The sequence below is a fragment of the Callorhinus ursinus genome, unplaced genomic scaffold (assembly GCF_003265705.2).
Source record: "Callorhinus ursinus isolate GAN/ISIS: 27379988/994484 unplaced genomic scaffold, GSC_fseal_2.0 scaffold8, whole genome shotgun sequence".
In the NCBI taxonomy this organism is placed as follows: Eukaryota; Metazoa; Chordata; class Mammalia; order Carnivora; family Otariidae; genus Callorhinus; species Callorhinus ursinus.
The window spans coordinates 236,817-264,127 of record NW_027397070.1 but is presented as its reverse complement, the minus strand read 5'-3'; the positions used below and the strand labels follow the sequence as shown (position 1 = coordinate 264,127).

Genomic DNA, 27,311 nt, shown 5'->3' with positions numbered 1-27,311 from the left:
CCAATAAGCACTTCTCAGGTGATAAATGACAGGAAAAGTAGCCATTTACAAACTAGTTTCTCTCACGCATGTGGAAATTCTCCTGCATAGTCTAACCCACTGCTGATTGTGATTGGGCAGAATTGTGAAGAGCGGTAGAACTGTCTAATTAGAAGCGGGAGCGAGAAAAGTCGCAGCCAATAGCATGATTCTCGGGAGCGGGGCGGGGGCTAGGCCTTCGCCTCGGCGGCAGAGGAGACTCGGGGGCCATTTTGTGAAGAGACGAAGACTGAACGGTGTGGCTGCGTTGTCGACCTCGAGCAGCAGTTGGCTTCTCCACGTAGAACTCGGGAGTAGGAGATTCAGAATCGAATCTCTTCTCCCTTCCCCCTCCTGGTAAGTGGAGGGGGCAGAAGCAGGGCAGGTGCTGGGTTCCTCGGCGAGCGCGAGGGGGTGTGGGAGAGAAGACCGAGGGAATCCTACCCTCGGTAGAGTAACCAGGCCTCCATCTATTCTGTTTGCGTTGGGGCATTAGGTTTTATGCAGGAGAAAGTTTTATAGGCCTCAGCCCTTGCGCAGATATAACCTAGTGTCCTCTAGGCCACGATCGGCAGGGAAAACGTCTTTTTTCTTTTTTGCTCTTTTTCTGTGTTAACGGCTGCATTTCTTTCATTTTCTACGACCATGAGGACTCCGAGAGAGAGATGAAAGGGAAGATCGAGATGCTCATTAATACAGTTGAAGTTCACGTAATGCTGATGCTTCCTGTTAAATTTAAAAATTGGGCGGGGGATGGGTAAGGGTTACCAAGTAGATACTGTACCGCGAGCCTCTAAATTCTGGAGCGTACCGCAGGGCGTAAGAGTAGTAAATATTAATAACAATAGATTTAATGTTTTACTGATCATTGTTTATTTTACACCTCTCTGAGCAACGGCGGACCTCGAAGTAGTTATTTTCAATTCTATTTTTTAAAAATATTGTAATCTCATTTACATATTAACAGTAATAATTAAAGCTGGCTTACTTTTTGTCTGCAGGTTACAAATCACTTGAAATATATAAGTTAGTGGAACTTTGCTTGAGGTAGGTACTATCATATTTCTCAGACAGAAAACAGGCACAAGAGTGTTGGTTGCCAGGGTCATAATAAATCAGTAGCGGAACTACTAAGGAATTTGACTCTATACTAGGTTAGTCAAGTGGTTTTTACCTAGCTATTGGAACAGTAGGTATTGATAGTACTGTATTTGAATTTTTTACGAGAACCTAATTACAGCAGTCACTAGGGGTAACTGGAATTCCCAAACTGCACTTGGGAAAAATATTTAATTACGAGAATTGGCAGTTATTATTAATTTAACATCCTAATATAAACTTAAAATTTGACTTTCAGGGTATTATGGCATTGATTTTCCAAAATATCTATCTGAAAAGTATGTAGTTAACCATACTTTTTATTAAGAAAGTAGAATTGTGCCCACTATTTGCTAAGTCCTGAAACATACGAAAAATGTTCGCTAGGTTTATGAAAATTACATAGGTGTTTCTAAGTAGTATCATATTCACTTATCCAAGAGATCGCTTTTTTTTTTTTTTTTTGGATACTTGGGGAAGGGGAAGATTTCATTTTCATAGTGTGTTCTCTCACAGAAACTGTTACGCAAAGTTTAAACCAATACTGAAGGATAAAATCATCCCTTAGGAAATCGATAGAAGGTAAAAGTACTTTATCCGGAATGGTGAATGCATTTGTCAACTCCCTTACCGTGTAGATGATGTAATAGGGATTAAAAGCATTGCTCTTCAGGAAAAACATAAACATGTATATTATTACATGTGCTTAAAACTAAAGTTTATTCACTGCAGAACTGTTGGAAATGAGATAAGGGCAGTGATTAGTTGATTTAACTCATAAACGTAATAAAAATATTGTTGGCAAATAGAAATGTAAGGAATTAATATTTAGTAACAGTTGATAAAAATTGAAAACTGAAGGGCACTTTTCTTGCCTTGACCTGTTAGAAATACTGGGTTTCTTGGGATCAGCATGTACCAAGGAAACAGTTCCTTTGAGTTACTATCCATCTGGAAAGATTTGGCCCCAGAATTAATGTCTGAAACAATTTTAGAAGGGGTTTTCAGATAGGCTTTAATAGCATTTTCATGTGGCTAAAGAGGAAGGATTTAAGAAGGATGCCTAAGTTGCAGGTCTCCAACCTTTTTGTGTTTCCCATGCTCGTTGCACTGGAATGCTTGGTGTTGGTTGCTATTCCTTCTGCAGAGATTTTAAACATTTCTTATATTTGTGATTAGGGCATTAGTGGGTTTCACATTGCATGCATGCATGCATCTTCATTTTGGATGGAATTGCTGTAAGAACAAGCAAGGAATAAATCCAAAATCGTTAATTCTAATAAAAATTAAATATTAAGTAGTCATTATCTAAGATGTTAACTGGGGAGAGACAGTTGAAAGAATCTTGGCCTAAGAGAAGAGAACTGTATCCCCATCTCCTTCACCCCCACGCTATTGTATTAGGCAAATCAAAAGTTAGGGATTTCAGTTTTATACTTAAGGGGGCTTAGACATTTTACCTATTTTAATTTGATTTCTACTCAAGTCATTTGTCAGAAGGCTAAAGTGTATAAAGTTATATTAAAAGCAGTTTTTATATATTGATATCTAAATAACTTAATCTTGAAGTAGCTTTATAATTGTCTTTGGAGAACATTATTTGCTCATATTTAATACGTATATTCATTCTGATTGGGGTCAGGGAAGATGATGGTTTTTACATATTAGAGAATTGACAGGTGAAAACCAGCATTATGTGATGTAGTGTAACTGCAAGTGTTCTCTTAGATATTAGAAAGTTGGGGCTTATAAAGGGGAAAAAGGATTACCATGGGGTTTTTTTCATTTTCTTGGTGCATTTACTATGGTGAGTCATGATGATCTTGGATTTACTTTATACCACTCTTAACTATGGGATAGGGGTTCCGCATTAAACTCACATAGTGGTTCTTAAATGTGAACCAACAGAATCAGTAAGGGGAATAGTTAAAATAGATTGCTGGGCTCCACCACCAGTTTCTAATTAAGTCTGGTGTGGGCCTTGGTAATTTGCATTTCTAATAAGTGCCACTTGGTGCTGGTTGGCAACCCACACTTTGAGAATAGTGCTTTAGAGGAAGGGATCCAAACCTCCCAGAGGTTTGACAAAGTATAATTTACTAGGTATACTGTTAATTGCAAAGCATTATAATTAGGCACTAAAACTGGTCTTTTTTTTTTTTTTTTTGAGTTGGTAGCTCATCAATTTAACGTAACTTTTTGGAAGACCTCTTGCCTTTCAGAAATGTAAATGCTTCTTTTCATCTTGGTGAGCGTTTGTCTTGCAACACATGTGCAAAGGCTTTATTTGTAGACGAGCCACAAAGTTACTTAACATACCCTGAAGATTCTGAGTACCGGGTTCAAGCTGTGACTTAAAAAAATTGAAAGTTTCACCATAACTGGACATCACAAACACTGCCGTAGAGATAATACTCAAATGTGTGCGTTTTCTACAACTTTTTTGGTTTGTACAATTTTTTTTGAAGATTTTATTTTTACGTAATCCCTGCACCCAACATGGGGCTCAAACCCACAACCCTGAGATTGAGTCCCACACTCTTGGAAAAATTTACAGTTAAAATTTTAGAGGTTTAGTACCTGTTCTGTTGCTGTAGTCATCCACACATAATTGACTCAAGGAACACTTTTTAATTTTTATTATTTTTTTTTTTGAGGGGGAGGAGCAGAGGGAGTGGGAGAGAATTTTTAAGCAGGCTCCAGGGTCAATGCAGGGCTCGAGCTCACAACCGTGAGATCATGACCTGAGCTGAAATTGAGTCAGATGCCTGACCAACTAAGCCACCCAGGCTGCCCTGATCTTTTTTTTCCTGCTTTTTGAAGTAAGCTCTACACCCAACGTGGGGCTTGAACTCGTGGCTCTGAGATCAAGAGTCTCATGCTCTACCAACTGAGCCAGCCAGGTACCCCTAGTTTACTGACATTTGTAAAGAATAAGACCATTTGGCTGAATATTAAAATACGAGGGCAGTGATTTCCTTCTGATTTTCTAAAAAAACCTACAGCCTACTTGCAAATCTTGTAGCTGATGAAACAATTTGTCATGCATGTTATTTTTTAGTGTGTGTGTCAGATTCTTAGAATTCATATCTTGGAATTAGCGAATTAGCTGTGTATACTAGCTTATAAACAGACCACAAAAACAAATCCATTAAGCACCATAATTTTCACTTACTTTATGACATTATTCAGTAACTCTAGTAATCTTTTCTCCATTTGGTTTTTCATTCTGTCACTGGAATGATGAGCTCCTTATTTATTAATTTTTATGATGTGCTCCTTACATAAACAACTTTCCCCCTATAGAACCTATCAGGTCTTGTAGTCTGATCACTTTACAGGTTTTGAGACTAGATGTCATCTCTAGTATGTATCTTCATGGTAGACCATTCCCCTTCATAATTTTGATTATTTGACATTTGCTCACTTCATGTCTGTTGGCCTGGCTTTTCTATATTTCTTTGTCCAAACTGCTGATTATCAAATGAATGTTCGAATGTAGATTTTTGTTTTTAAGACCCTTGTGGGAATCTAGGCATATATTTAGTAAATTTCTGTCACCTACTGATAATTGAATTGTGAAGACAGTCACTGGTAGAGGTGATGGTTCTGTAGAGGCTCTCCCTTCCCAGTGTAATGTTATGCTTTACCAAAATGTGTTACATGCAATGGACAGATGTTTCTGTCTTGGGGGTTTAGGGCACAACATTTCTGAGGAACTCTGACTCAATCTGTCCCTTCTCCTTTCACAGGGCAGCAAGGCGAACCCCATCCCTACTCACTGGAGCTCAGCTTTGATTTTTAACCTCCCTTCCCCACCCTTCCAGAACACACACATTCCCATTCCAAAATTGATTTTATAAAGAGATTTTAAACATAATGATGCAACTTGGTGTGCACTACGGCAAATTTACAGGTGTTTTTTTTTTAACTGTTTCCAAAAACGGGACTTGGATTTAAGATGTAATTTTTAAAATTTCTATTCTATTTTTTCTGCAGCAGTTGGGTTAGAGGAGGAGGAGCCTTTTAGCCTCTCATAAACTGACCTCTCTACTTCCTCGTGTATTTTTAAGATTGATTGATGATGTGGAAAGGGCTTTGCTTGTCTGCTACTGAGAACTTTACCCTTGCGGTTTTTGTGGAAACTGCTTTTGGAAAAAGAAAAGAAATGAACTTTACTGACTTGACATTTTTGCACCTCCCGTTTTTCTAATCTGGGCTATTTTTATTTTTGTTTTTTTACAGTGAGATTTTTTTGATCTTCAGCTACAGTAAGTTATTCCAATTTTTTTTTTACATTTTTCCTGACTTTCCGCTGATTTCCTTTTTATTGTTGTTACTAGTTACTATTATTATTTATTATTATTATACTTAATGATGGTGATGATGATGATGATAATGACACTGATGATTTTTAACCGGATTAAAATCGAGTTTTTCTGAATGTTCATAAGAATTTCTCCGGCCTCCTGACTGACTTTGGAGTTTTGCATCTTGGGAGAGAAGGTGAAGGCATTAGCATTTTTAAGTGGATTGATCACATAAACCTTTTCTCTCCCAACCCCACCCTTGCCCTCATCCCCTTCCCCACGCTCGAAAGAATTTTACTGGCTGTTAAGTCTGTGACCTTATTTTTCCTGATCTTTAACTTAACTGTTTAAGAGCATCTCTGGACGTCTGTATTTTTTATTTTTTATTTTTGTTTTTTTTATTTTTAATCTTTCATTTGTTAAATTTTTAAACTGTGCTGCAATAAAATGTGTGTGGTACTACTTAACACCTATGATGGTGATGGCATTTTCCCAGAAAGCCATTTTCTTCCTGTTTCCCTTGAAATCCCATCCTGCTTTTCCTGTACACTACTACCCCTCACAAACCACAAGCTGCAGCAACATGGATGCCCAGCCTGGAACAGCAGCAGCCAGGATGACCTGGAGCCAGGGGGGCCTTCGGAACAGATGCACACCCTTCCTGGGTGATGGTAAGAGGTGTGAGGTCCACTTGGTTTCATTGCAAAGACTAGGAAATAACACCCATTTAAGTCTAGTTGATACAGTGTAGGTGATAGCTTCTGGAAATGTTTGGGTTAAGATTTTTGTGTATCTCAAGATGTTTCCCAAAGGATGCCAGCTCAGTTTTTTATAAGCTAATGGAATTATGAGGTTGTAACTAACTTGGGCTGACTGAGAATTTCTGATAATAGGAAGGAGCAGCTGAGGTTTACATATACTTCAGAATGAAAATGGTTAGTTTTAAATAGCAAGACAAGGACATATTAGATGGGTTTATTCTTAGATTATTGCAAATTAGTAAAAATTTTGTCATTCAGAATAATCTTCCTTGGGTTTGTGACCATAGTTTTTGATTGTACTCCAGTTAGACTGTTGTTACTGAAATTTAACATGAATCAAATCACAGGAAACATGCTGTAATATTAAATGCTATCTCACTGGGAGGTTTTTTTGCTTGTTTTAAAGGATAGGTAGATTTTTAATCTCAAAAAGCAGGAACCTGTATCCAAATCAGGAAAGGTGTAGGGTTGATCTCTTTTTCAGTGATGACTTGTGGCCCAGCAAATGTTGGGGAATCTAATGCGTTCCCAATAGTAATAGGGAAGGAATGAGTACCTAAAGAATTAAGAATTTTAGCAACCTGAAGTATTTTAAAGATTTGTTCATTTTAGAAGGTGGGGGTAGAGGGGGAGAGAGTCCAAGCAGACTCCACACTTGAGTGCAGGGCTTGATCCCACAACCTGAGCCAAAACCAAGAGTTGGATGCCCAACCGACTGTGCCACTTAGGCACCCCACAACCTATAATATTTTACTGACTGCAGTGGAATATTTTGATAACTCACTTTAGAGTTGCTGTAGATTTTGAACTTAAGGAAGAAAATGATTTTTTAAAGGCATGTTCAATGCTGTGTGTTACTAGGATAAATCACATACTACTTATTTGTACTAAAAGAATAAAACAACACTGAAGGCATCCTCAAAGGAAAACAGAATGGGAGAAAGTTATATAAAAATGTCCTGAGGTTATCTGGAAGAGGAATGGAAAATTTTCTTTTGTAGGTCCAAGTATAATGTCCTCTGTTACATGAAAGCTATTTTTACCTGTTACTCATCTGTCATTGTGTGGCTGCTGTTCACTATCAGTCCGTCCTTGTTAATTCTACAAATTCTTGTGGGTCATGTTCTGGTTTGGGGAGACACAAAAAGGTATGGTAGTTTTTCAGGGACTTGGAACCTTGAGGGAGACAGATGAACGAGACAATGTCATCATGTGATCAGAGGGTAAACATAGAACCTATAGAAGCATGTAAAAATGAGTACCTGATTGACTCTTTAAAGGGCAGGAAATGCTTCTAAGGGAAAGGGAACTGAAATGAACCTTAGAATTAAGGCCAGATTATAAAAATTTTAATGCCATGCTAAGGAGTTTGTATTTTATCCAAAAACTACTGATGAGCTATTGAAAGGTTCTAAACCAGGGAGTGAGATCAGATTTTCATTTTGGAAATGTCATTCTGATGATGTGGAAATGGCTTAGAGGAGAATGAGATTGGAGGTAGGTGCTGAGGAAGATAGTAAAATACACAGAAAAATAAGCTGGCCTGGTCAAAAGCAATGGTATTGGGACTAGAGGAGCTGATAAATTTAGAAGGATTTGATTAATGGTTGCTGTGATAATGAGCAAGAGATTTCAGCGTGACTCCCAGGATAGATGAAGGGAGCAGATTAGGGTAAGAAAAGGAGAAAGCAATTTAAGCAATGGGTTTTTTGAGGCGCACATGGAACATTCAAGTAGAGATGCTTATTCATTAGACAAATTTTGAGTGCTTATTCTGAAAATCACCAGGCTGGGGCATAGGGATGAACAAAACATACTGTTCCCTGTCCTTTTGGACAGAGCATTGAGGGGAGAAATTGAGTGACAAAGAGCACTATATAATCTAGAAGGGAAAGAAGAGAGTAAGATTATATAGAAAGGGAACCGAATTTAGAATATGGAGGTGGTAGGGTGCTTCCAGTGAAGTGACGTTGAATTGATGTTGAAATTATCTAGAAGTGGATTATCCTACCTGAAAGCACAGGTAATGGAGGGAAATCTTGACTTCAGAGCAAAAAATACTACTGGAGAATAGTCACCAAGAATGCATAGAATAAGAGACAAAGTTGGAAAGATAAGCAATTAGCAGGCATGGTATACAGGCCCTTGTAGGATCTTAATACCTAGGTTGTCTTGGGAACAAAGGGAATCTAGAAGGACCTTGGAGAATGCTGAGATCCTATTAACTTTGGAATTTCCTTCTGGCTATTGTCTGGGGAATGTTAGTAATGAGGACAAAGGTCGAGGAGGACGCTATATTAGACCTATCAGAGTAGGTCACTGTCTTTTAATCTCTCGGAAAAAAGTAGTAATCCTAGGCCTGGGGATACTTGCCCAGTTGTTTCAAATGAGTTTTTTGTGTGTGTATTTAATGAGCAGATGTAATTAGTTTGAAGAGGACAGGTTGATCAGACTCTAGGAAACTACTGATCACTTCTCTATTTGAAAGGAAAAATGAAGTAGACCCTCAATTTTTTCCTTTTGGAAGTAATCTGGACACCTTACTGTGAATATGTCCATCATTGTTAATGTTCTTGGAACTTTTTTAATCATCATAAACTTTGTGTATTATCATTAGTATTTTGGAGATGAGAATATTGAAACACAGTTTTAAAAATTTGCTCAGTTAGACATACCTAATAAATGGTGGCACATGGATTCAACCCAGGCCGTTAAGCCTACAGATTTCAACTCTTAATCATACTAGATTGATTGATCTTTACTTGACGTAATGAAATATTTTGAAAAATCTTGAATTGGGCTAAAGTTACCCCCTCTCCCCCCAAAAAACTGCTTCGGACTTCTCTTTTTTTAAAGAGTTTCCAACTAAATACCATCATTAATATATTTTGTTTAATTCTTTTTTTTTTAAGATTTTATTTATTTATTTGACAAAAACACAGGGAACACAAGCAGGGGGAATGAGAGGGAGAAGTAGGCCTCCCACGGACCAGGGAGCCTGATGCGGGGCTCGATCCCAGGACCCTGGATCATGACCCTAGCAGAAGGCAGACGCTTAACGATTGAGCCCCCCAGGCGCCCCTTGTTTATTCTTACCACTTTAAATGACATGATGAAGACTCCAAGGTAATAAATTAGATAGAGGTAGCTTTGTGGTATAATTTTATGAAATGTTTGGATGTGATCGTACTTCAGGGAACTAAACACACTTTAACCTAAAAGTTTTAGTTGAAATAATTGCATTTGTGGTTTTAAAAAAATACACATCCCAGAGTGGTGTATTGCCAAATCCAGCGGTCGTCTTGTAGTCCTCATCACACTTGACCAGTTGGTGTGATTTAACCAGTTGAGCCACTTTCCTCCTTGAAATATTTTTTATATAGTTTTAGGTTTTTGTTCTGTATCTGGCTTTTCTTCTGCTCTGTTGGAGTACTCTGTGTTCATTCCTTCACTTCTCTTCTTTACTCACATTCCCTGGGTCATTTCATTCAATCAGATGATTTTGTATACCATCTATAAGTTAATGAGATTCCCACGCTTGCATCACCAGCCTGGACTTTTTGAATGACATGCCAGTGTGTCTAGTTACCTAGCTGACGACTCCTTGAATGTTAACTATTACCAATTTAAAAGTCCCAAACTGGGCTCCTGCTAGTCTCTCAAACCAGTGTTGCCTGTTTTGGTTAATGAAACTCCAGTTTTTATGTCATATAGGTCAGACTTGGTTAGCCATCCTTGTCTTTTTTCTTAGACCTCACCTTTGGCCTTGTGGAGTATCCTGTCAGCGCTTCCTTTAAATTACAAGTATTGACCACACTGCCATGGCTTGGTCTAGTTTCAAGCTGTAATCGTCTCTTGCGCATTACTGGAATAGGTTTAGGTTTCTTTTGCCCGTCCCCACCAGTGTGTGGTAGCTAGATTGGTCCTACTCAAATGTAATGTTTGAAAAATGTATTGCCTGAAGGAGTTGCTGCTTGAAAATCAATAGCTTCCTATTTTCAACATTAAAGTTTAAAAATTCAGCGTGATTTAATACCCTACATGTTGTGCTCCTCCTCCCTTAATAATGTACTTAGTGTATTCTGCTCTAGCCGCATTGCCTCCTTACTGAGTCTTGAATGCCAGATGGTCCTATCAACCTTTTCTTGGAATTTTCTTCCTCAAGACATTCCTAAGATTACTTGGTTGCTCATTTCATTTAGGTTCTTAAAAGTCATGGCCTCACTGATGGTTTCCCTCACTCAGCCCTGCAAGCTTCCCCCTCCCTACTGGGTACTCGAGCACATTTCACCATCGCACATATTACAGAAGTTTATTATCTGTGTAAAGGTATAGGGAAATACCTTGAACGATACAGGTATAACAACATTGTTAGGGTTGGAAGGAAAGTCACTGTGTGCTTGAAGAGTAATAATGAGCAACACGGTATTTTCTCATTTAAGTAAGACAAAACTTAGGTAGATCCGCTTCAACTTTCCTGTGGCTGGGTGTAAATGGCTACAGCCTATGTACTAGGGGTTTAGTAAGCAGTTTTATAGTTAAGTTGAAAAACAGCTTTAAAATAGGTCTGGCTGTGGTGGAATGAAACAAGTTTTCATTTGAGAGCATAGGCTATTGTGTTTCCTGTGATAGGGTTGTAGACAAAATTTGGAAGGACTTTATCTTTTTTTTAAAGTTATTCTCTCGTGAGTATGCATATATAGGTTTTTCAAAACATACAGCACATTCAAGTACAGAAAAATTTTTTACTTCATGTGAACATAATAACAAAGTTAGTAGAAATCTGAAAATTTAAATAGCTACATACATAGCATACTTGTGTAATATTTTACTTAAATAGAACTCTGTTTTCGGCCCTTAATGTTTTTCCCATTTTTCCCTTGTATACATAATTGAACAGTCTTGACAAATAAAATTTTGTAAATACCCTTAATTATTTTACTTCTAGATCTGTGTATGTATATATTTGGTGCTGTTTTCATTTTTGTGGAAAATTTGCCAGAGGAGTATAATCTCCATGAACTTGTCCAGCTTTAACAGTCTTTGGGTAATCTTGTTTCATCTGTACCTGTATCTACCCTCTCTGCTTCATGTTATTTTGAAGTAAATCCTTTATATATTTTATCTGTAGATATTTATCAGTATCTATTTCTGAACGGTAAGGACTTAAAAATGCAGTCATTGTCACACATATTTAAGACCCTAAAATACTGTGGGGACTGAGAAAGGCATTCCCCAATTGTGTTTTATTTTTGTGGGAGTATTAACAAGGATGATTGACTTTTGCTTAGTCCTTTCTGGACTTTGAGAAGTTCTTAGAGATAAGTTTTGTTTGTTTTTTAAGTTGAGAGAATCTTGGCATGTTTGTTCTCATTCGTGATAAAATTGAGCTCAGGGTAACAAAAGATGGGATTCCTCTATATTTTACTGTTAATTTGCAGATTTAGGTATAATTCTATGTTCTAGCTATTTAGGTCTGAGTGATGGAGAATGTTGTAAATTTAAGTTGGATTTCCTTATTAAAAATAATTTCTTTATACAATAATTTTCCTCTACTGGTCAAAGATCTTTTATTTACAATTCAGAAATTTAAAAATTTATGGAAAATTTTTTCAATAGTTTGACAGTTTGGTGACAGCCTGACCTCAGTTGACATGAGATCATTTATAGTCTGTTAAATTAAGTGACTATGATTATGCATATGATTGCAGAAATACTAATACATTTGATTTGACAGCTGTGTGCTTCCCCAGGTCCCACTGGGGTGTAACACAACAAAACATAGTATTGGTAAATTCTGTGAAAAATGCTAATTTTTCAAACACGTCCCCATGGTGGACTTTTTTTAAAGTACATTTTGTTGGAACTCAAAGATAATTTAAAGATAAGTAAAAATTGGATCTTCTGTCAGTAAGTATCGTTGACCTTTGCTATTCAGAATATGGTCTTTGCTCCAGCAGCAACAACATCATCATCATCATCATCATCATCATCATCTGGAAGCTTCATAGAAATACACAATTTCATGCTTTGTCCTAGAACTGTGATGGGTAAAGAGAAACTGGTCTAGACCACTTGCAGTCCTTTTTATTGCTTGCTCGTGATTTAGAAATTTTGATGGGCTTTCTGGCAAGAGTTTTTGGTGTTTGGGGGGGAAGTTGAGGATCATGGTATGGCTCCATTTTATGTAAATTTGAAAATAATGCAATGTAAAAAATAAACCATTTTATGTGTAAGATTTGATCTATAATGACTCACCAAATTACAAATAGGATTAAGAATCAAGTAATTTCAAATAGGTAGACTGGGTAAATGGTGATACCACTTAAGTTAGTAATAGAAATAAATGCCATCCTGAAATGTATTTTGAATTATCAGAGCTTTTAGGCAAATCATATCTGATAAAATGTGACCACTCTATAATTATTTCTTGGTGGTATGTGGTAGCTGAAGAGAGTGATATTTTAAAAACATAATTTTGCAGGTCAATGTAGATCTGATTATAATAATTGAGAACATATTCTCCATTTCCCCAATATTTTAAAATATTCAAACATACAACAGTATAATTTTCTGTATACCTTCCACCTAGATTGCTATGGTTCCATTTTCTTTCAGTGTTATTTGCTAAACCATTTAAAGGAAATTCCTTATTTAAGACAGACCCCTAAAATGTAAAGCATGAATCTCAAGTATAAAGATAGTGTTCTAACCACGGGTTTATACAAATTAAACCGTGTGTTCTCATTCAAAAAACTTCAGTGTTATACTAGAAATTATAAGGCCTTCTTGTATTTTTTCTTATTTTTATATATTGCATATGTTCTAGATGTTTTAGTTCCCATTCGAAATGTATTGACCTTACTGAAGTAATTTTGAAATGTTGATCGTAATTCTTTTCCTGTTAATAGCACTCCTTTACATTTTTTTTTTTAAAGATTTTATATATTTGAGAGTGAGAACACAAGTCGGGGGAGGGGCAGAGGGAGAGAGAAAAGCAGACTCCCCACGGAGCAGGGAGCTTGAGGTGGGGTGCCATCCTGGGACTCCCAAGATCATGACCTGAGGCTAAGGCAGCCGCTTAACCAACTGAGCCACCCCAGGTGCCCCTTAAATTAATTTCTAATGCTTGTTTGATACGTGTAGATTTGGGAACCTCTTTTTTTTTGAATGGCTTAAAATGTTCCCAAAGTAAATAGATGTTTGTCATAGGCTGGGGGTGCCTGGGTGGCTCAGTTGGTTAAGCGACTGCCTTCGGCTCAGGTCATGATCCTGGAGTCCCGGGATCGAGTCCCACGTCAGGCTCCCCGCTCAGCGGGGGGTCTGCTTCTCCCTCTGACCCTCTTCCCTCTCATGCTCTCTGTCTCTCATTCTCTCTCTCTCAAATAAATAAATAAAATCTTAAAAAAAAAGAATATGATAGGCTGGGGCGCCTGGGTGGCTCAGTCATTGGGCATCTGCCTTTGGCTCAGGTTGGGGTCCTGGGATCCAGCCCCACGTCGGGCTCCCTGCTCTGCGGGAAGCCTGCTTCTCCCTCTCCCACCCCTCTGCTTGTGTTCCCTCTCTCACTGTGTCTTTGTCAAATAAAATCTTTAAAATAATTACATAGGCTTCTGAAATGCTGGGGTTTTCTTTTTTTTTTTTTTTTTTAAGATTTTTTGAGAGAGCACAAGCAGAGGGAGCTGCAGAGGGAGAGGAAGCCTGATGTAATGCAGAGCTTGATGGAGAGCTCGATCCCAGGACTCTGGGGTCATGACCTGAGCCAAAGGGAGACAACCATCTGAGCCACCCAGGCGTGTGCCCCCCCATTTTGATCTTGATTTGTTTTTTTTTGTTTTTTGTTTTTTTTTAATTTTTAGGTAATCTCTGTGCACAGCATGGGGCTTGAACCCACAACCCCCAAGATCAAGAGTCATATGCTCTACCAACCCAGGCAGCCAGGGCCCCCTCTCCCCCCTTTTAAGTCTCATGTAATACTCTGAGCAGACGAATACCATTTAATAATGGCACAGTTGATTATGAAGGTTGAGACTAGAGAGAAGTGTATTTGGTGGGACTACCAATGAGAGACTCCCAATTTATGAAACACAATACCCATTGAAAAATTTGATCTGGGGATGCCCATTTTCTTGATTTTATATAGTTTTGAATTGCTCTTGTGGGAGGGAAGCACTTAACCTTTACAACTTCTGTTTAGGGGGTTATAGAAATCTTTACTGATTTTGGCCAAGCTGTGTATCACAATCATTAAATCTCAAGGTAGCATTAAGCTATCTTTGCAAAATGAAAAAATTATGAAAGCAGTATGGTTGTTGAGGAAAGAGTACTATTACATCCTGAGATGTCTATTGATTTAGATAACTTGTACAGTTGACTCAACACGGGTTTGAACTGTATGAGTCCACTTATGTGGGTTTTTAAAAATACACAGTACTGTATGTATATTTTCCATATGATTTTAATATTTGTGTTTATTGCAAGAATGCAGTATATAATACATATACAAAATATGTGTTAACTTACTGGAAGGCTTCCAGTCAACAGTTTCTGGGGAGTCAAGTTACATGTGGGTTTATTTTTGACTGCACAGTGGGGAGGTTGGTGCCCCTAGCTCCCTGTGTTGTTCAGGGGTCAGCTGTGTACTGTGTATGCTCCTTGCCATCTTGAACATCTCTCAGTGTCAATACATTGTCATTTTTATTTATTTATTTGCTTTTTAAAAGATTTTATTAGAAACAGCGAGAGAGGGAACACAAGCAGGGGGAGTGGGAGAGGGAGAAGCCGACTCCCTGTGGAGCAGGGAGCCTGATGTGGGGCTCCATCGAAGGCAGACGCTTAACGATTGAGCGATTGAGCCACCCATGCATCCCAGTACATTGTTATTTTTAAATAATTGTTGCTGCTTGTATTCAGTTGGATTGATGCACTGAAGTTCATTTAGCCAGTCCCATATAGTCACACACCTACTTTTCTAAATGTTGACATCCTTGTTTCCTTAAAATGAGTTCTCAAAAGTGAGATTGAGTCGAAGAACATTCACAGGGTCAAGGCTTTTGATTAAAGTCCTAATTGTCCTGTGAAAATGAGGTACTAATTCATAGAAATAATAGATTAAAATGACTTTTAAAAATGTTTCTCCTTGTTTGGGAAGTGAAGTATGATAATTGGTTTAATTTATATTTCTGTTATAGTGGTGCTGAATTTTTTTTAAAAATCTCCATGGACCTTTAGTATTATCTGCTAATAACCTGTTTGCGTCCTTGCCCCATTTTTTTGTTGGTATTTGCCAATAATAGTAAATGATGTAGTAATAGCAGCAGCTGCAGTGGCAATACTTGCTATGTGCCAGGCACCATGTACTTCGTTTATGCCTCATATCTCACCTATGAGACTAACACTGTCAATGATACTCATTTTGCAGTTGAATCTGGTTTTTGAAGGAATTGGCTTCCCAAAGGGTAGTGTACACTGTTCAGAGGGGTTGAGTTCAAAATTGAAAAAAGTCTGTCTCATCCCAAAGTCTCAGAGCTCTTAATCATTAGGTTGTATTATTATTTTCATGCATTTTTGTATACATTACTAAGAACTTGTGAACAAATGTGTATTGCAGACATCGGGTTTTTTTTAGTTTTTTTGTATTTTAATGGGATGTGTTGAATTTTTATGTTTAGGAAGTTCTCTTGAGTCACTATTTTAAGCGAAGTTGGTCATGGTGGATATGGCTTGAATTTGTGGGGATAGGTATTTTTGTATCTTCCTTTGTGGTTTAAATTTTTTTTGTTTTATAATAGGCTTTACCTAAATTTTGTTCTGCAATTTTTTTGAGTTATTAACCTGGGTCCTGCTCAGAAACTAAACCAGGGTAGGACTTTTCAGTATACAGAAAATATGCAAAAAGATAGTTGGGACTGACTTTGTTGGTTGTCACTGTTTTAAAACTAGTATATAACATGAAAAAAATTTTTGCTGTTGAAGGAAAATTGTGTTAATATACTTTTTAAAATGATAAGGGTAAGACTCCTCAGTATGGTGAACAAATCAGTGAAGAATATATAATTGTAGGGGCGCCTGGGTGGGCTCAGTTGTTAGGCGTCTGCCTTCAGCTCAGGTCATGATCCCAAGGTTCTGGGATCGAGCCCCGCATCGGGCTCCCTGCTCAGCGGGAAGCCTGCTTCTCTCTCTCCCCACTCCCCCTGCTTGTGTTCCTTCTCTCACTGTCTCTCTCTTTCTCTGTCAAATAAAAAAAAAAATCTTTAAAAAAATATATATAATTGTAAGAGATTGTTAATACTTAACAAAATCAAAATCTGAAGCTTCATGCTGGAACTATAGGGACAGTGAACTGTATGTAGGGGGATGAAATGGTATTTGAAATGTAAAGCTCTATACTAGATGTAAAGAAACCCAACGAAGTAGTTGTCCCAATACAGTAAGTTAGCATTATATTAATAAATGTAAGAATTAGGGGGTTTACCTAGTGAATTCTGCATGTGTTGACAATGCAAAAGTTACCAGAAACAGTAGCATTGGACAGCATCCAGAGTGTGTTCCATTCTTTTTTTTTTTTTTTTTTAAGATTTTGTTTATCTGACAGTGAGAGAGGAAACACAAGCAGGGGGAGTGGGAGAGGGAGAAGCAGGCTTCCCGCTGAGCAGGGAGTCCGATGCCGATGCGGGGCTCTATCCCCAGACCCTGGGATCATGACCTGAGCTGAAGGCAGACGCTTAATGACTGAGCCACCCAGGTGCCCCGTGTGTTCCATTCTTGAAAGGGCAACCAAATTTGGATTGTTACTGTGTTCAAAGGGACATTGACAGATTAAATTGTATTTGTTACAAGGCACCATTTTTTATTTTTGTAAAAGATGGTGAGGATAGGGAACAGTTTGAATAAGATGATTTACATTAAAGAAAAATTTAAGGCTAATGAATGGACATTAAAGGAGGGATGGAACTAAAGGAAGAAATTAGTTAAAAGCCAATCAAGTTTTAGAATTGAATATCGTGAATTCCTTGACTTTGGTGGCAGTTCTCAGGAGGCTAGATTATTAGCAAGGATGTTGTAAGGGGATTTTAACATCCTCAAGAACTGTGGGGCAGTTGAACTACATGATTTAGTTTTTCCCTCTTTGAGATTCTGGGAATATTTTCTAGAAGACCTTGATTTTAAAATTTGTCATACGTTTATACTTTGACAGGAACAATCTTTTATAATAAAAATGCTTATTAAGGAAAACTTGAAGGAAATATGTATATAAAACAATATGTTAACCACTTAGTATTTTGGTTTTTTGGTTCATTTCTTACAGCTATAGGTGTACCTGTATACCTATATTTTTTGTGATACATTTTTAGCAAAATGGAATCATTACCAAATGTAGTTTTAGAGTCTTTGTATTGTAAACATTTTTCATGTAGATTTCTACAATGTTTTTGTTAAGTGGTTATGTAATGGTTTTTGTTAACAGGGATTTTTAGAACTTAATAGATGTTCAGTTTTCTCCTTCAATTCCAAACATAGGATGACCTGAAATTTAACATTGCCAACTGCTTAATTAATGCAAGTATGTAGGCCTGCCCATCGCTTGGCACTTTTTAAGAATTTTCATAGGAACCTACAGAAAAGTACTGGTTTACTTAGTTATAGCCATGGTAGTGCCATGTATTTTCACCCCATTGGATGATTTTTATATTAGAAAATACGACAAAAAATGTAATTTTGCTATTTTCTGGCAACTGCTAAAGCGTGTGACCTGGTATGTATCTTTTTTCCGTTTGCTATAATAAAAGCTTTAAAAAACTTTGGAACCGGTAATATTAGGTATGTAAGATACACCATCCGTTTTCCAGCCTTGTTCTGGTAGCTGCTGTGTAGATTGCTATGTTTGCTCTCAGCTATCTGTGGTGTTTTATTTTGTTATTTTTTTCCTTCCTGAATGATGTTAAAGTTTTAGGCATGATACTTCACTTAGGAACTTGAACATGCCTGCATCTCCTCTAAGAATAAAGATAATCTATATCACAAATAATTATCAAGCCAGTGAAAATTAACACTGATTCAATATAATATTCTCTTGTATACAGTCCATAATAAAATTCCCTGTCACCAAAAAGTTGTTCGCAATTCCGTGTCAAGGTTCACACATTGGCTTTCTTAATCTAGAAAAGGCCTCTACGTTGTATGTATGTATGTGTGTTTGAGGAGTCCCAACCAGTTAATATTGTTGTATAATGTCTCTACAAACTTGAAATTGTTTCCCTATGTGCAGGTTCAAATACTTTACCAAGAATATTGCATAGGTGATGTGTGTTTTAATTTTGTCACACTAAGAGGCATGTCAGATCAGCTGGTTTAAGTGGTGGCATTTATGTTTCCATTGTAAAGGTACATTTTTCCCCTTTTATAATCAGTGTTCTTTTGGGTAATACTTTGAGATCCTGCAAATCTTTTTCTGCCCAACAAGCTTTTCCCCAATGATACTAGCATATATCGACAGTTGAATTAATTTTTTTTTTAAGATTTTGACAGAGAAGGAACACAAGCAGAGGGAGAGGGAGAAGCAGGCTTCCTGCCGAGCAGGGTGCCCAATGCAGGGCTCGATCCCAGGACCCTGGGATCAGGACCTGAGCCGGAGGCAGACCCTTAACAACTGAGCCACCCAGGCGCCCCTGTCTGAATTAATTCTTAACTTTTTCATGTTTATGATTTACTTTTTTGCATTTCCTGCCCCTTTTCCTGTTCATATTTGTTGGGACTGTTGGATGTTTTCTGTTCTATTTAGGTTTTGACAACTGCATATGTAGTTTTTTACATTTACATTTTGATCCATCTATTTTGGTATACTGAGTTATGTTTTTCGAGGATTTTTTTGGTTTTTAATAGCTGTGTGCTACCATTTATTGAATTACCTATTTCTCTCTGTAATTTGTAGTATCTCGAGTATTCTCTTAGTTTTAATTCTTAGGCAAAGCAGTTAGAATAGCTTATCAAAAAAATCACCAGCACCTGGCTCAGTTGGCTAAGCATCTCACTCTTGATCTCACCTCAGGTCTTGATCTCGGGGTCATGAATTCAAAACCTGTGTTGGGCTCTACCCTGGGTGTGGAACCTACTTAGAAAATAAAAATGGCCAACTTAGCTTTTTGTGTCCTGAAAATGTTCTGAAAGTACCATGATACTCTATTTTCTCATGCTAGTAGTCTTGACCTTGATATCATATCTGTGTTTTGATGTATAATAAGTTTTGGGGATGGAGCAGTATACTGTTCTTTTTGCAGGCACATGGACAGTTCCTTTTAGCCAGAGGGAAATAATTGATGAGTGCAATAAAGACACATAGGCAAAGAACAAAGGAGGGCCAGATAGAGTAATGTGTAACCTAAATGGGCAAAATAGGAACTTCAGTTTGTTTGAGTGCAGATGATGATGCCCTAAGTAGAAGGGGAAGTTTATAGTATCCAAAAGGTACTGAGAAACTTTGACATGTTGTGAAAGAAAGGCACTGCGAAATAGAAAACCTTGGACTCTAGATTTAGTCATCTTTTTATAAAATTGCCAACTCGTTGCTGCCATCTAGTGATATTTTGCTTTTTATATTCACAGAAAGATGGGAAATAGTCATAATGGTAGTTGCATCTAATTCAAATTGAGTGTATAGGCTAGTTCAGGGGAAGTAATGAAAATTTTAAGGTAGGGTTCTGAATTTTCTTGTCTGAGGCAAGTTATTTCCCTTGTTCCCTAGTTACTATGATTTGACATTTCATAAGCCATACAGATGCTGTATTTGATTTTGGGGGGGGGCTAACATAATGTGATATGAGTAAGTATAACTGAGTAGCCTAGGTGAATAAGGTGAACAGGGAGAGGATTTGGCTGAAATCTTTTGTGGCTTGTTACCTATTTTCTCTGATGGGCTTTTTTGTTTGTAGTAAATGTGCCTAAATACAATACTGAACACAGTCTGAATAAGTGGCACTGTTTTTGCCAAGTATTTGTCTTTCCAATCAGTTTCCACTACAGGTGGAGTTATACTGCCCTGCAAATAAAGGAAGGGGAGCTAAAGGCTTGATTTCAGTTATAAATTGAACTTGGCCCCGCACCTAACAAAATTCAACACCATCATAACCTGTTTTAGACTATTTGAATCCTGTACCTCTCATAATAATCAGATTGTGCAGTCTGCCTCTCCCACCTACTGCACCTCTTCCCAGCGGAAAGATTTAATGCTAACTTAAATGGGGTAGTTGTTACAAACATTTACCAAACTTTTACCTAGATTGCAAATCCAAGATAGGTTTGTCTCAACAGGGCAAAGAATCAGAATAACACGAGCTTCAGAATGAACAGTTAAAAATTTTGACTGGTTTGACATTGTTACCAGATGTAGATTTTATTGACTGGTTTTAAGATGTAATTGGAATGGCAGGAGTGGAAATAGAAACATTCCTCTTCTATTTGTCAGAAAATGAAGAGCAGGGGAGTAGCAGGCAGAGGGAAAAACAGGCTCCCCGCTGAGCAGGACGCTGGGAACATGACCGAGCTGAAGGCAGACACTTTTAACAGACTGAGCCACCCAGGCGTCCCTCAGTTAATTTTTAAAGTAACTTAAATTCAGGGGCACCTGAATATATCCACAAATGTTAAGCATTTCTTGTCCTTCACACTGCTACTAAAATCTCTTGGTTTGTTTTTTTTTATTTATCTAAGATCGAGAGAGCAGAGCAGGAGAGAGAACAAAAGGGAGCAGAGGGAGAGGGAGAAGCAGACTGCCCACGAGATACGACATGCCTTAGTGATTCTTTGATGATAAAAATCATGGGATGAGGGGCACCTGGGTGGCACAGTCAGTTAAGCATCTAACTATTGAGCTCAGTTCAGGTCTTGATGTCAGGGTCATGAGTTCATGCCCCATGTTTAAAAAAAAATGGGATGAAAATACATGTATATGTAAATGTAAAATACATAGTATACAAGCACCTGTATTCATATGCACCCATGGACTACAGTTTTGAGTGCTACTACCCAAATAACCATTAGGAAAATGTTCATTTCATTCCATTGTATTGTGTTTAAATTCTGCTTTGCTGGAAACCAGATCCACTTAATCATCGGTAGTGAATTAAACAGATGCACAGTATCCAGGAAGATAATCATTTCAGAAATATACCCTCTTTTTTTTTTCTTTTTAGAGAGAGACAATGAGTTGGGGAGGGGCAGTGAGAGAGGGAGACAATTTTAAGCAGACGGACACCCAGCGTGGAGCCCAAATGTTGGATCCCACGACCCTGAGATCATGACCTGAGCTGAAATTAAAGAGTCTGAAGCTTAACCAACTGAGCCACCCAGGTGCCCCAGAAATCTCTCTTGATTTTTCTCTTTATTGAGAGCAATTTTAGGAAAGAGACTTTTTATTCTGTGTACAAGAAGAATGAATTTGACTTAAAATTTAGGGCTCAGTTGGAAGAAAAGGCAACTCTTGATCTCTGGGATGAGTTCAGGTCCCACATTGGGTGTAGAGATTACTTACGTACATAATACATAAACGTCCTTAAAAAATGATTTTTCTGTTAACACCTGGAACTAATATTAACTAACTGGAATTAACATTAAAACTTGAAAAAATGGGGGCGCCTGGGTGGCTCAGTTGTTAAGCGTCTGCCTTCGGCTCAGGTCATGATCCCAGAGTCCTGGGGCTCGCCCACATTGGGCTCTCTGCTCTGCAGGAAGCCTGCTTCTCCCTCTCCCACTCCCCCTGCTTGTGTTCCCTCTCTCACTATGTCTCTGTCAAATAAATAAAATCTTTAAAAAAAAACTTGAAAAAATGTTTTCTCTGAGAAAACTTAAAAGGATATGACTGGACTAATTTTGTCTGTGAGGAAATATTGAGTGTTTAGAACGTGCCAGAAACTTCTGGTGGTGGAATTCATAAACTGGTTTGAGAAACTGGACTTATGAAGAACTGTAGGTGATAAGGATTAACCAAAAGCAGAGTCTTGCTCTTTCCTAAGTATGATTTTTATGTGAATAGTTTGTATATGTTTCCTGTTACTGAACAAGTGTTATACTGCTTTTGCCTTAAACATTTATTTAAAGATTTATTTATCTATTTTGGAGACAGCTTGATTATGCATGCACAGGGTGTGGGGGCGGGCACAGGGAGATGGGAAGAGAATCCCAAGCATACTCCCCACCAAGCACAGACTCCAACGAGGGACTAAATCCCACAACCCCAAGATCATGACCCAAGCTGAAACCAAGAGTCAGACACTCAACCATCTGAGCCACCCAGGCACCCTTTGACTAAACATTTAATCGTAATTCCCACATTAAGTGATTAGCAGTTTTATTTTTTTATATAGTAATCTCTTACAACCCTGAGATTAAGAATCACATGTTCTGACTGAGGAAACCAGGTGCCCCTAAAGTGATTAGCAGATTATTCTAAAGACTACAATTGTTGGTAATTAGAATACCAGGTTGTTAAAAATTAAAAATGCATGTAGACTGTAATACACTACAGAGGTAAGGTAAAAAGCAAAAGTTAATCCGTTTTCTTCTGAAACTTTATTTTTATTTTTTTACTTGTAAATTTTTTTTTAAGATTTTATTTATTTGAGAGAGAATGAGAGAGAGAAAGCACAAGAGGGAAGAGGGTCAGAGGGAGAAGCAGACTCCCTGCTGAGCAGGAAGCCTGATGTGGGACTCGATCCCAGGACTCCAGGATCATGACCTGAGCCGAAGGCAGTCGCTCAACCAACTGAGCCACCCAGGCGCCCCTACTTGTAAATTTTTTTAAGGATTTATTTGAGAGAGCTCGAGCAGGGGGAGAGGCAGAGGGAGAGAGGGAGAAAAGACTCCGTTGAGCAAAAAGCAAAAACCCTGTAAACTACTAAAGCCTGTAAAAACAATTTTGCCAGCAAGGTTTACAATTTGGAATGACCCTGTGACAGGCACTTTAACAGTTTGGAAGTAAATAGAATAATAACATATTTAAAGAAAGAAAATGCAATGCTAAATTTTATACCCAGCAAAACCAACTTAGAACCGACTCTAGAAATAATAGAGGGCACAGGCAAACTGTTAACCAACATGCAAGAGAAACTTGTTCTAAGTAATAGATTAGAGATAAACCTAAGATATTATAATATTTAAGATGTACAATTTAAGCATTAATAACTACAAAAAGACAATGTCATTTATATAGTTTGTTTTTTTAAGATTTTATTTATTCATTTGAGACACAGATGCAAAGAGAGAAAGCATGAGCAGGGAGAGAGGCAGAGGGAGAAGCAGGCTCCTTGCTGAGCCAGGAGCCCGATGCGGGGCTCAATCCCATGACCCCGGGATCATGACCTGAGCCGAAGGCAGACGCCCAACCATCTGAGCCACCCAGGCGCCCGTCATTTATATAGTCTTCCAGAAGATTCACACGTGGATCTGATCAAGTCTTTGGTCCCAGATTCCAATTTCAGGAAAAAACAGAATATGTGGAATTGTACTAAGAGTATGAAATTGTGGAAAATCCAGACTGGGAAACTTCAGGTCAAGTACCCTGTATTCTTGAAAGAATAAATTCGAATTTAAAGGGATGGAAGGGAAACTTACCTAAAAGGAGCCATAAAAGGGGTGCCTGGGTGGCTCAGTCGGTGAAGTGTCTGGCTTGGGCTCAGGTCATGATCTCAGGGTCCTGGAATCGCGTTCCTCATCTCTCTCCCTGCTCAGCCCCTCCCCCTGCTCATGCGCTTGCTCCCTCACACAAGTAAAATTAAAGTGATTACTATAAAGTTAGAATAATTAACTCTTGGGGGTTGGAAAGGTTTTAAGAATGGAATGCTGCACGTGGGGTTCTGAGTTTTGAGATTTTAGAGACTAAGCTGCTCTGGCATCTTAGGATGTTTTTACGAGTACCATTGGGGTTCCTTGACACTCAAGCTTACTATCTAGTTGCTTTTAGGTGGGGATTCAGAAAGGTTCAAAAACTTTGCTGTTGCTATTTTCTTCTAGGAAACCCAGGGGTTTCCCCGGCCCACAATAGTTTCTTTGCATTTAGGATACTGACCATTTTACACCTCCCCCCAGCAGAGATTTCATGGGTAAGGTACCTTAATGATCAGAGGTAAGGTGAAATGTGACCTAAGCTCATTTGGTTATTTGTAAAATTTGGGAAATATGTTCCCTGTTCAATAAAACTTTTAACAGTGGTATCATTAGTGTGTAAACTCAGAGGACTCCTGTCTCTCCCTATTTTTCCTCTGAGGTAGCCTTGGTACCTAGTACTTAACAGATAATAAATGTTCAGGGAAAAGTTCAAATTTGTAGTAATTCTTTAGAAGATGTGTTCTTTGGAGCAGGATTAATGGTCCTTTGTGGGCACTTGTTTTTACTGTTGCTCAGATCGTGATTAAATCCTTAGATTAAGTATGGGCATTGAAAGCTATTCCATTGACTTCAGCCAAGCTTTTGAGGTTGAGGTCAGTATTATTTTTCTGTTAACAATTCATGATTCCTGTAGCAAATTTAGTAACCACATAGAATTGGAGAAAACAGATTAAATTATGTACTTAAATTCAGAGATGGCAACCATTGTTAGCACCTTTTTACTTGTGTATCTGGATGTTTCTTTACCAGCCTTTCCAAATGGAGTTCCATGGGTATTAATCCTTACTATCCTAAGGCATTCTTCATATGTAATGAATTGTCTACTTCTAGATTGGTACTAGCTATGTACCATCTTTGTAAAAAGTGAGAAAATAGTCATCTAAATCGATTTCCGTTCTGTGGTTCCAAGGAGTATATTTGAAGAGGACGTTATTGTCTGGTGTTTTACACTCTTGTTCAGTTTCCTGATGTCATGTAGAACCATCCTTTTTCCCCTAAGGTAATTGCTAATTCATCCTAGGAAGATTTTTCCTATACTTCATACTATTATTTACTGTAATATGTAGAATATGTTTATTTTTGGTGAAAATATTCATAGAAAACTGGCTTAAGTTCTCCCCACTTAAAATAATAGTATACCTTAATAACCAGCAAGTAATATTTGAAACCAGTTAGGCCTTTCACTGCTTTTTTTTTTTGGCATTCTAAAGATGCTTTCTGGGACTCATACTTAGAGTTGAAAGAGTGTTGGTGACTCTGTGCTACTGTTTGGTAAATTTTTATTGCTTAGTCTAAAAAAATTAAGAACTATTGTTTATAAAGCTATAATTCAGAAACCAAAATCAAGTAAAGACAATTACTTGAATTTTAGAAAGGGTAGGAGGGAAAAGCAGTTGTTAACAGCTTTAAAAAATCTAGGTACTAGTTGTGAAATGAGTAGGTGTTTTAAGGATCAGAATATAAGTATCTGTATAAATGATGTTATGCTACCTCTTTTGTCACATATATATGTATATAGAAGATATTTTTACATAATCCATGAACTACTTTGTCATTCTTTTGGGGATTGGAAAGATAACATACTAGACACTGGTATCTGATTTGAGTGTCAAAGGGATGAATGGGAAATAAATCTTAAGAATGCGGGCCTATCTTTAAACCCTGTTTAGTTTTGGTAGTTGGAGTGGGAAGGAGCAGCAGATAAAAAAACTCAAAGAATGTCAAAATGTTTCCACTTGAAAAAGACCTAAAAGATGATAGTATCATGAATCTTCATGTAATTATGATTGAACCTTCATATACATAGAAAATGATTTTTTGTTTTGGAAACAGTCTGAGGAAAGTTGTACTCTTCTTAGTTCTCCTGGTCCTCTTTGATTCATGCAGTGTTTTACCTGCTAGTTTTATCATCATCACCATCTAGTATTAACAAATATCCTAGCTGTATTTTGTAGATTATCACATAAAAAGTAGGTCAAGAGTCATTGCATTCTGTAATATGATGGTATTGTTACTTAAGGTATCTCTGGCATATTATAAATCAATTAATGTACCAGAAATAAATATTTCCAGAGTGAATGATTTGGGTGTATATATTGCCTTAGTATAATAAAGTTTATACTTGAGGGGGGGAGAGTGTCTGTAGAACAAATTGAGCTAAAGAATGGTTTGTGGGCAGAATTTGGAATAGGTGAGCCTCATTTTAATAATAGCAATGTGTAAGAAGGTGGAATTCTTGATATATGGCAGAGAATGGTTAGGTTAGTATGACAGGGAAGGTTAAAAATATAATGAAAAGGTGGTAGAGAGCTTAAGGGGTTCTAAATTGCTTGAGGACTTTAGAACAGAGAGGGCTCACTTGAAATGAATAATGTCCTTAATTGTGTTGCTAGTAGTCTTCCCCACCCACTGGCCCGTGAAATGGTAGTCTAGCACTGCTGGAGTAGACTAGGGAAGATGGAGCTGAATTTGTATAAGGATGCATATATTCAGGAGCTCTCGCTCTAAAATAGTAATGTACTTGCTGCTGTGAGAGCCCTTTATATGTTGACTGACACTCTAGTCCGTCACAGTGGTTCAAAATAAAGAGTAGAAAGTTTTATCGAGTATTTTGATTTTATCTTTTTTTCCCCACCTGAATGCATTTTTTTTTCCTTCTAGTTTTTCGGCCTTGTGAGGAACCTTATCATCAAAGAAAATGGCCAGCAATGTTACCAACAAGACAGATCCTCGCTCCATGAACTCCCGTGTATTCATTGGGAATCTCAATACTCTTGTGGTGAAGAAATCTGATGTGGAGGCAATCTTCTCAAAATACGGCAAAATTGTTGGTTGCTCTGTCCATAAGGGCTTTGCCTTCGTTCAGTATGTTAATGAGAGAAATGCCCGGGCTGCTGTGGCAGGAGAGGATGGCAGAATGATTGCTGGCCAGGTTTTAGGTAAGATCTGGGTTGAATTTCTTCATTGACTGTTAATTGAGATACAAGGTTGTCCTGCTCATGCTTGTTTTTCTCTCTCTCCATTTAGCTAAGTAAAAAAATGTTAGGTTATAGGTATAATTGGCTAAATAAGGATTTTATTCCTTTTTGTGTAGCAGAAACTGGATAACGAGTTGCTGGTCTTGAGTAAGGTCAGGAGGATAGGAATGATAATACGTCAGGTACAGTTGCTCCATAAATAGCTGTCCTCCCGCTGACAGTAAAATGGCAAAGACAATATAGCTTAGTCACTCATGGGCTGTGGAGTC

General features: G+C 37.8%; 1 protein-coding gene across 11 annotated transcripts in view; it reads left to right on the top strand.

Moving 5' to 3' along the window:
• Nucleotides 1-221: 221 nt before the first annotated feature.
• The window catches only part of HNRNPC (heterogeneous nuclear ribonucleoprotein C), a 61,957-nt gene continuing 34,867 nt past the window's right edge, over nt 222-27,311 (top strand). For 3 of the 11 annotated variants that reach the window (XM_073894927.1, XM_073894925.1, XM_073894926.1), the window contains exons 1-4: nt 224-375; nt 1,020-1,065; nt 4,869-5,387; nt 26,726-27,003. In XM_073894927.1, the coding sequence (XP_073751028.1) occupies nt 26,763-27,003 (241 nt within the window). In that variant the 5' untranslated portion in view covers nt 224-375; nt 1,020-1,065; nt 4,869-5,387; nt 26,726-26,762. Of the gene's footprint in view, nt 376-1,019; nt 1,066-4,868; nt 5,388-5,426; nt 6,105-25,044; nt 25,065-26,725; nt 27,004-27,311 lie in introns of those variants that run through there. The other 8 variants (XM_025870386.2, XM_073894928.1, XM_073894923.1 and 5 more) reach the window with 8 other exon arrangements.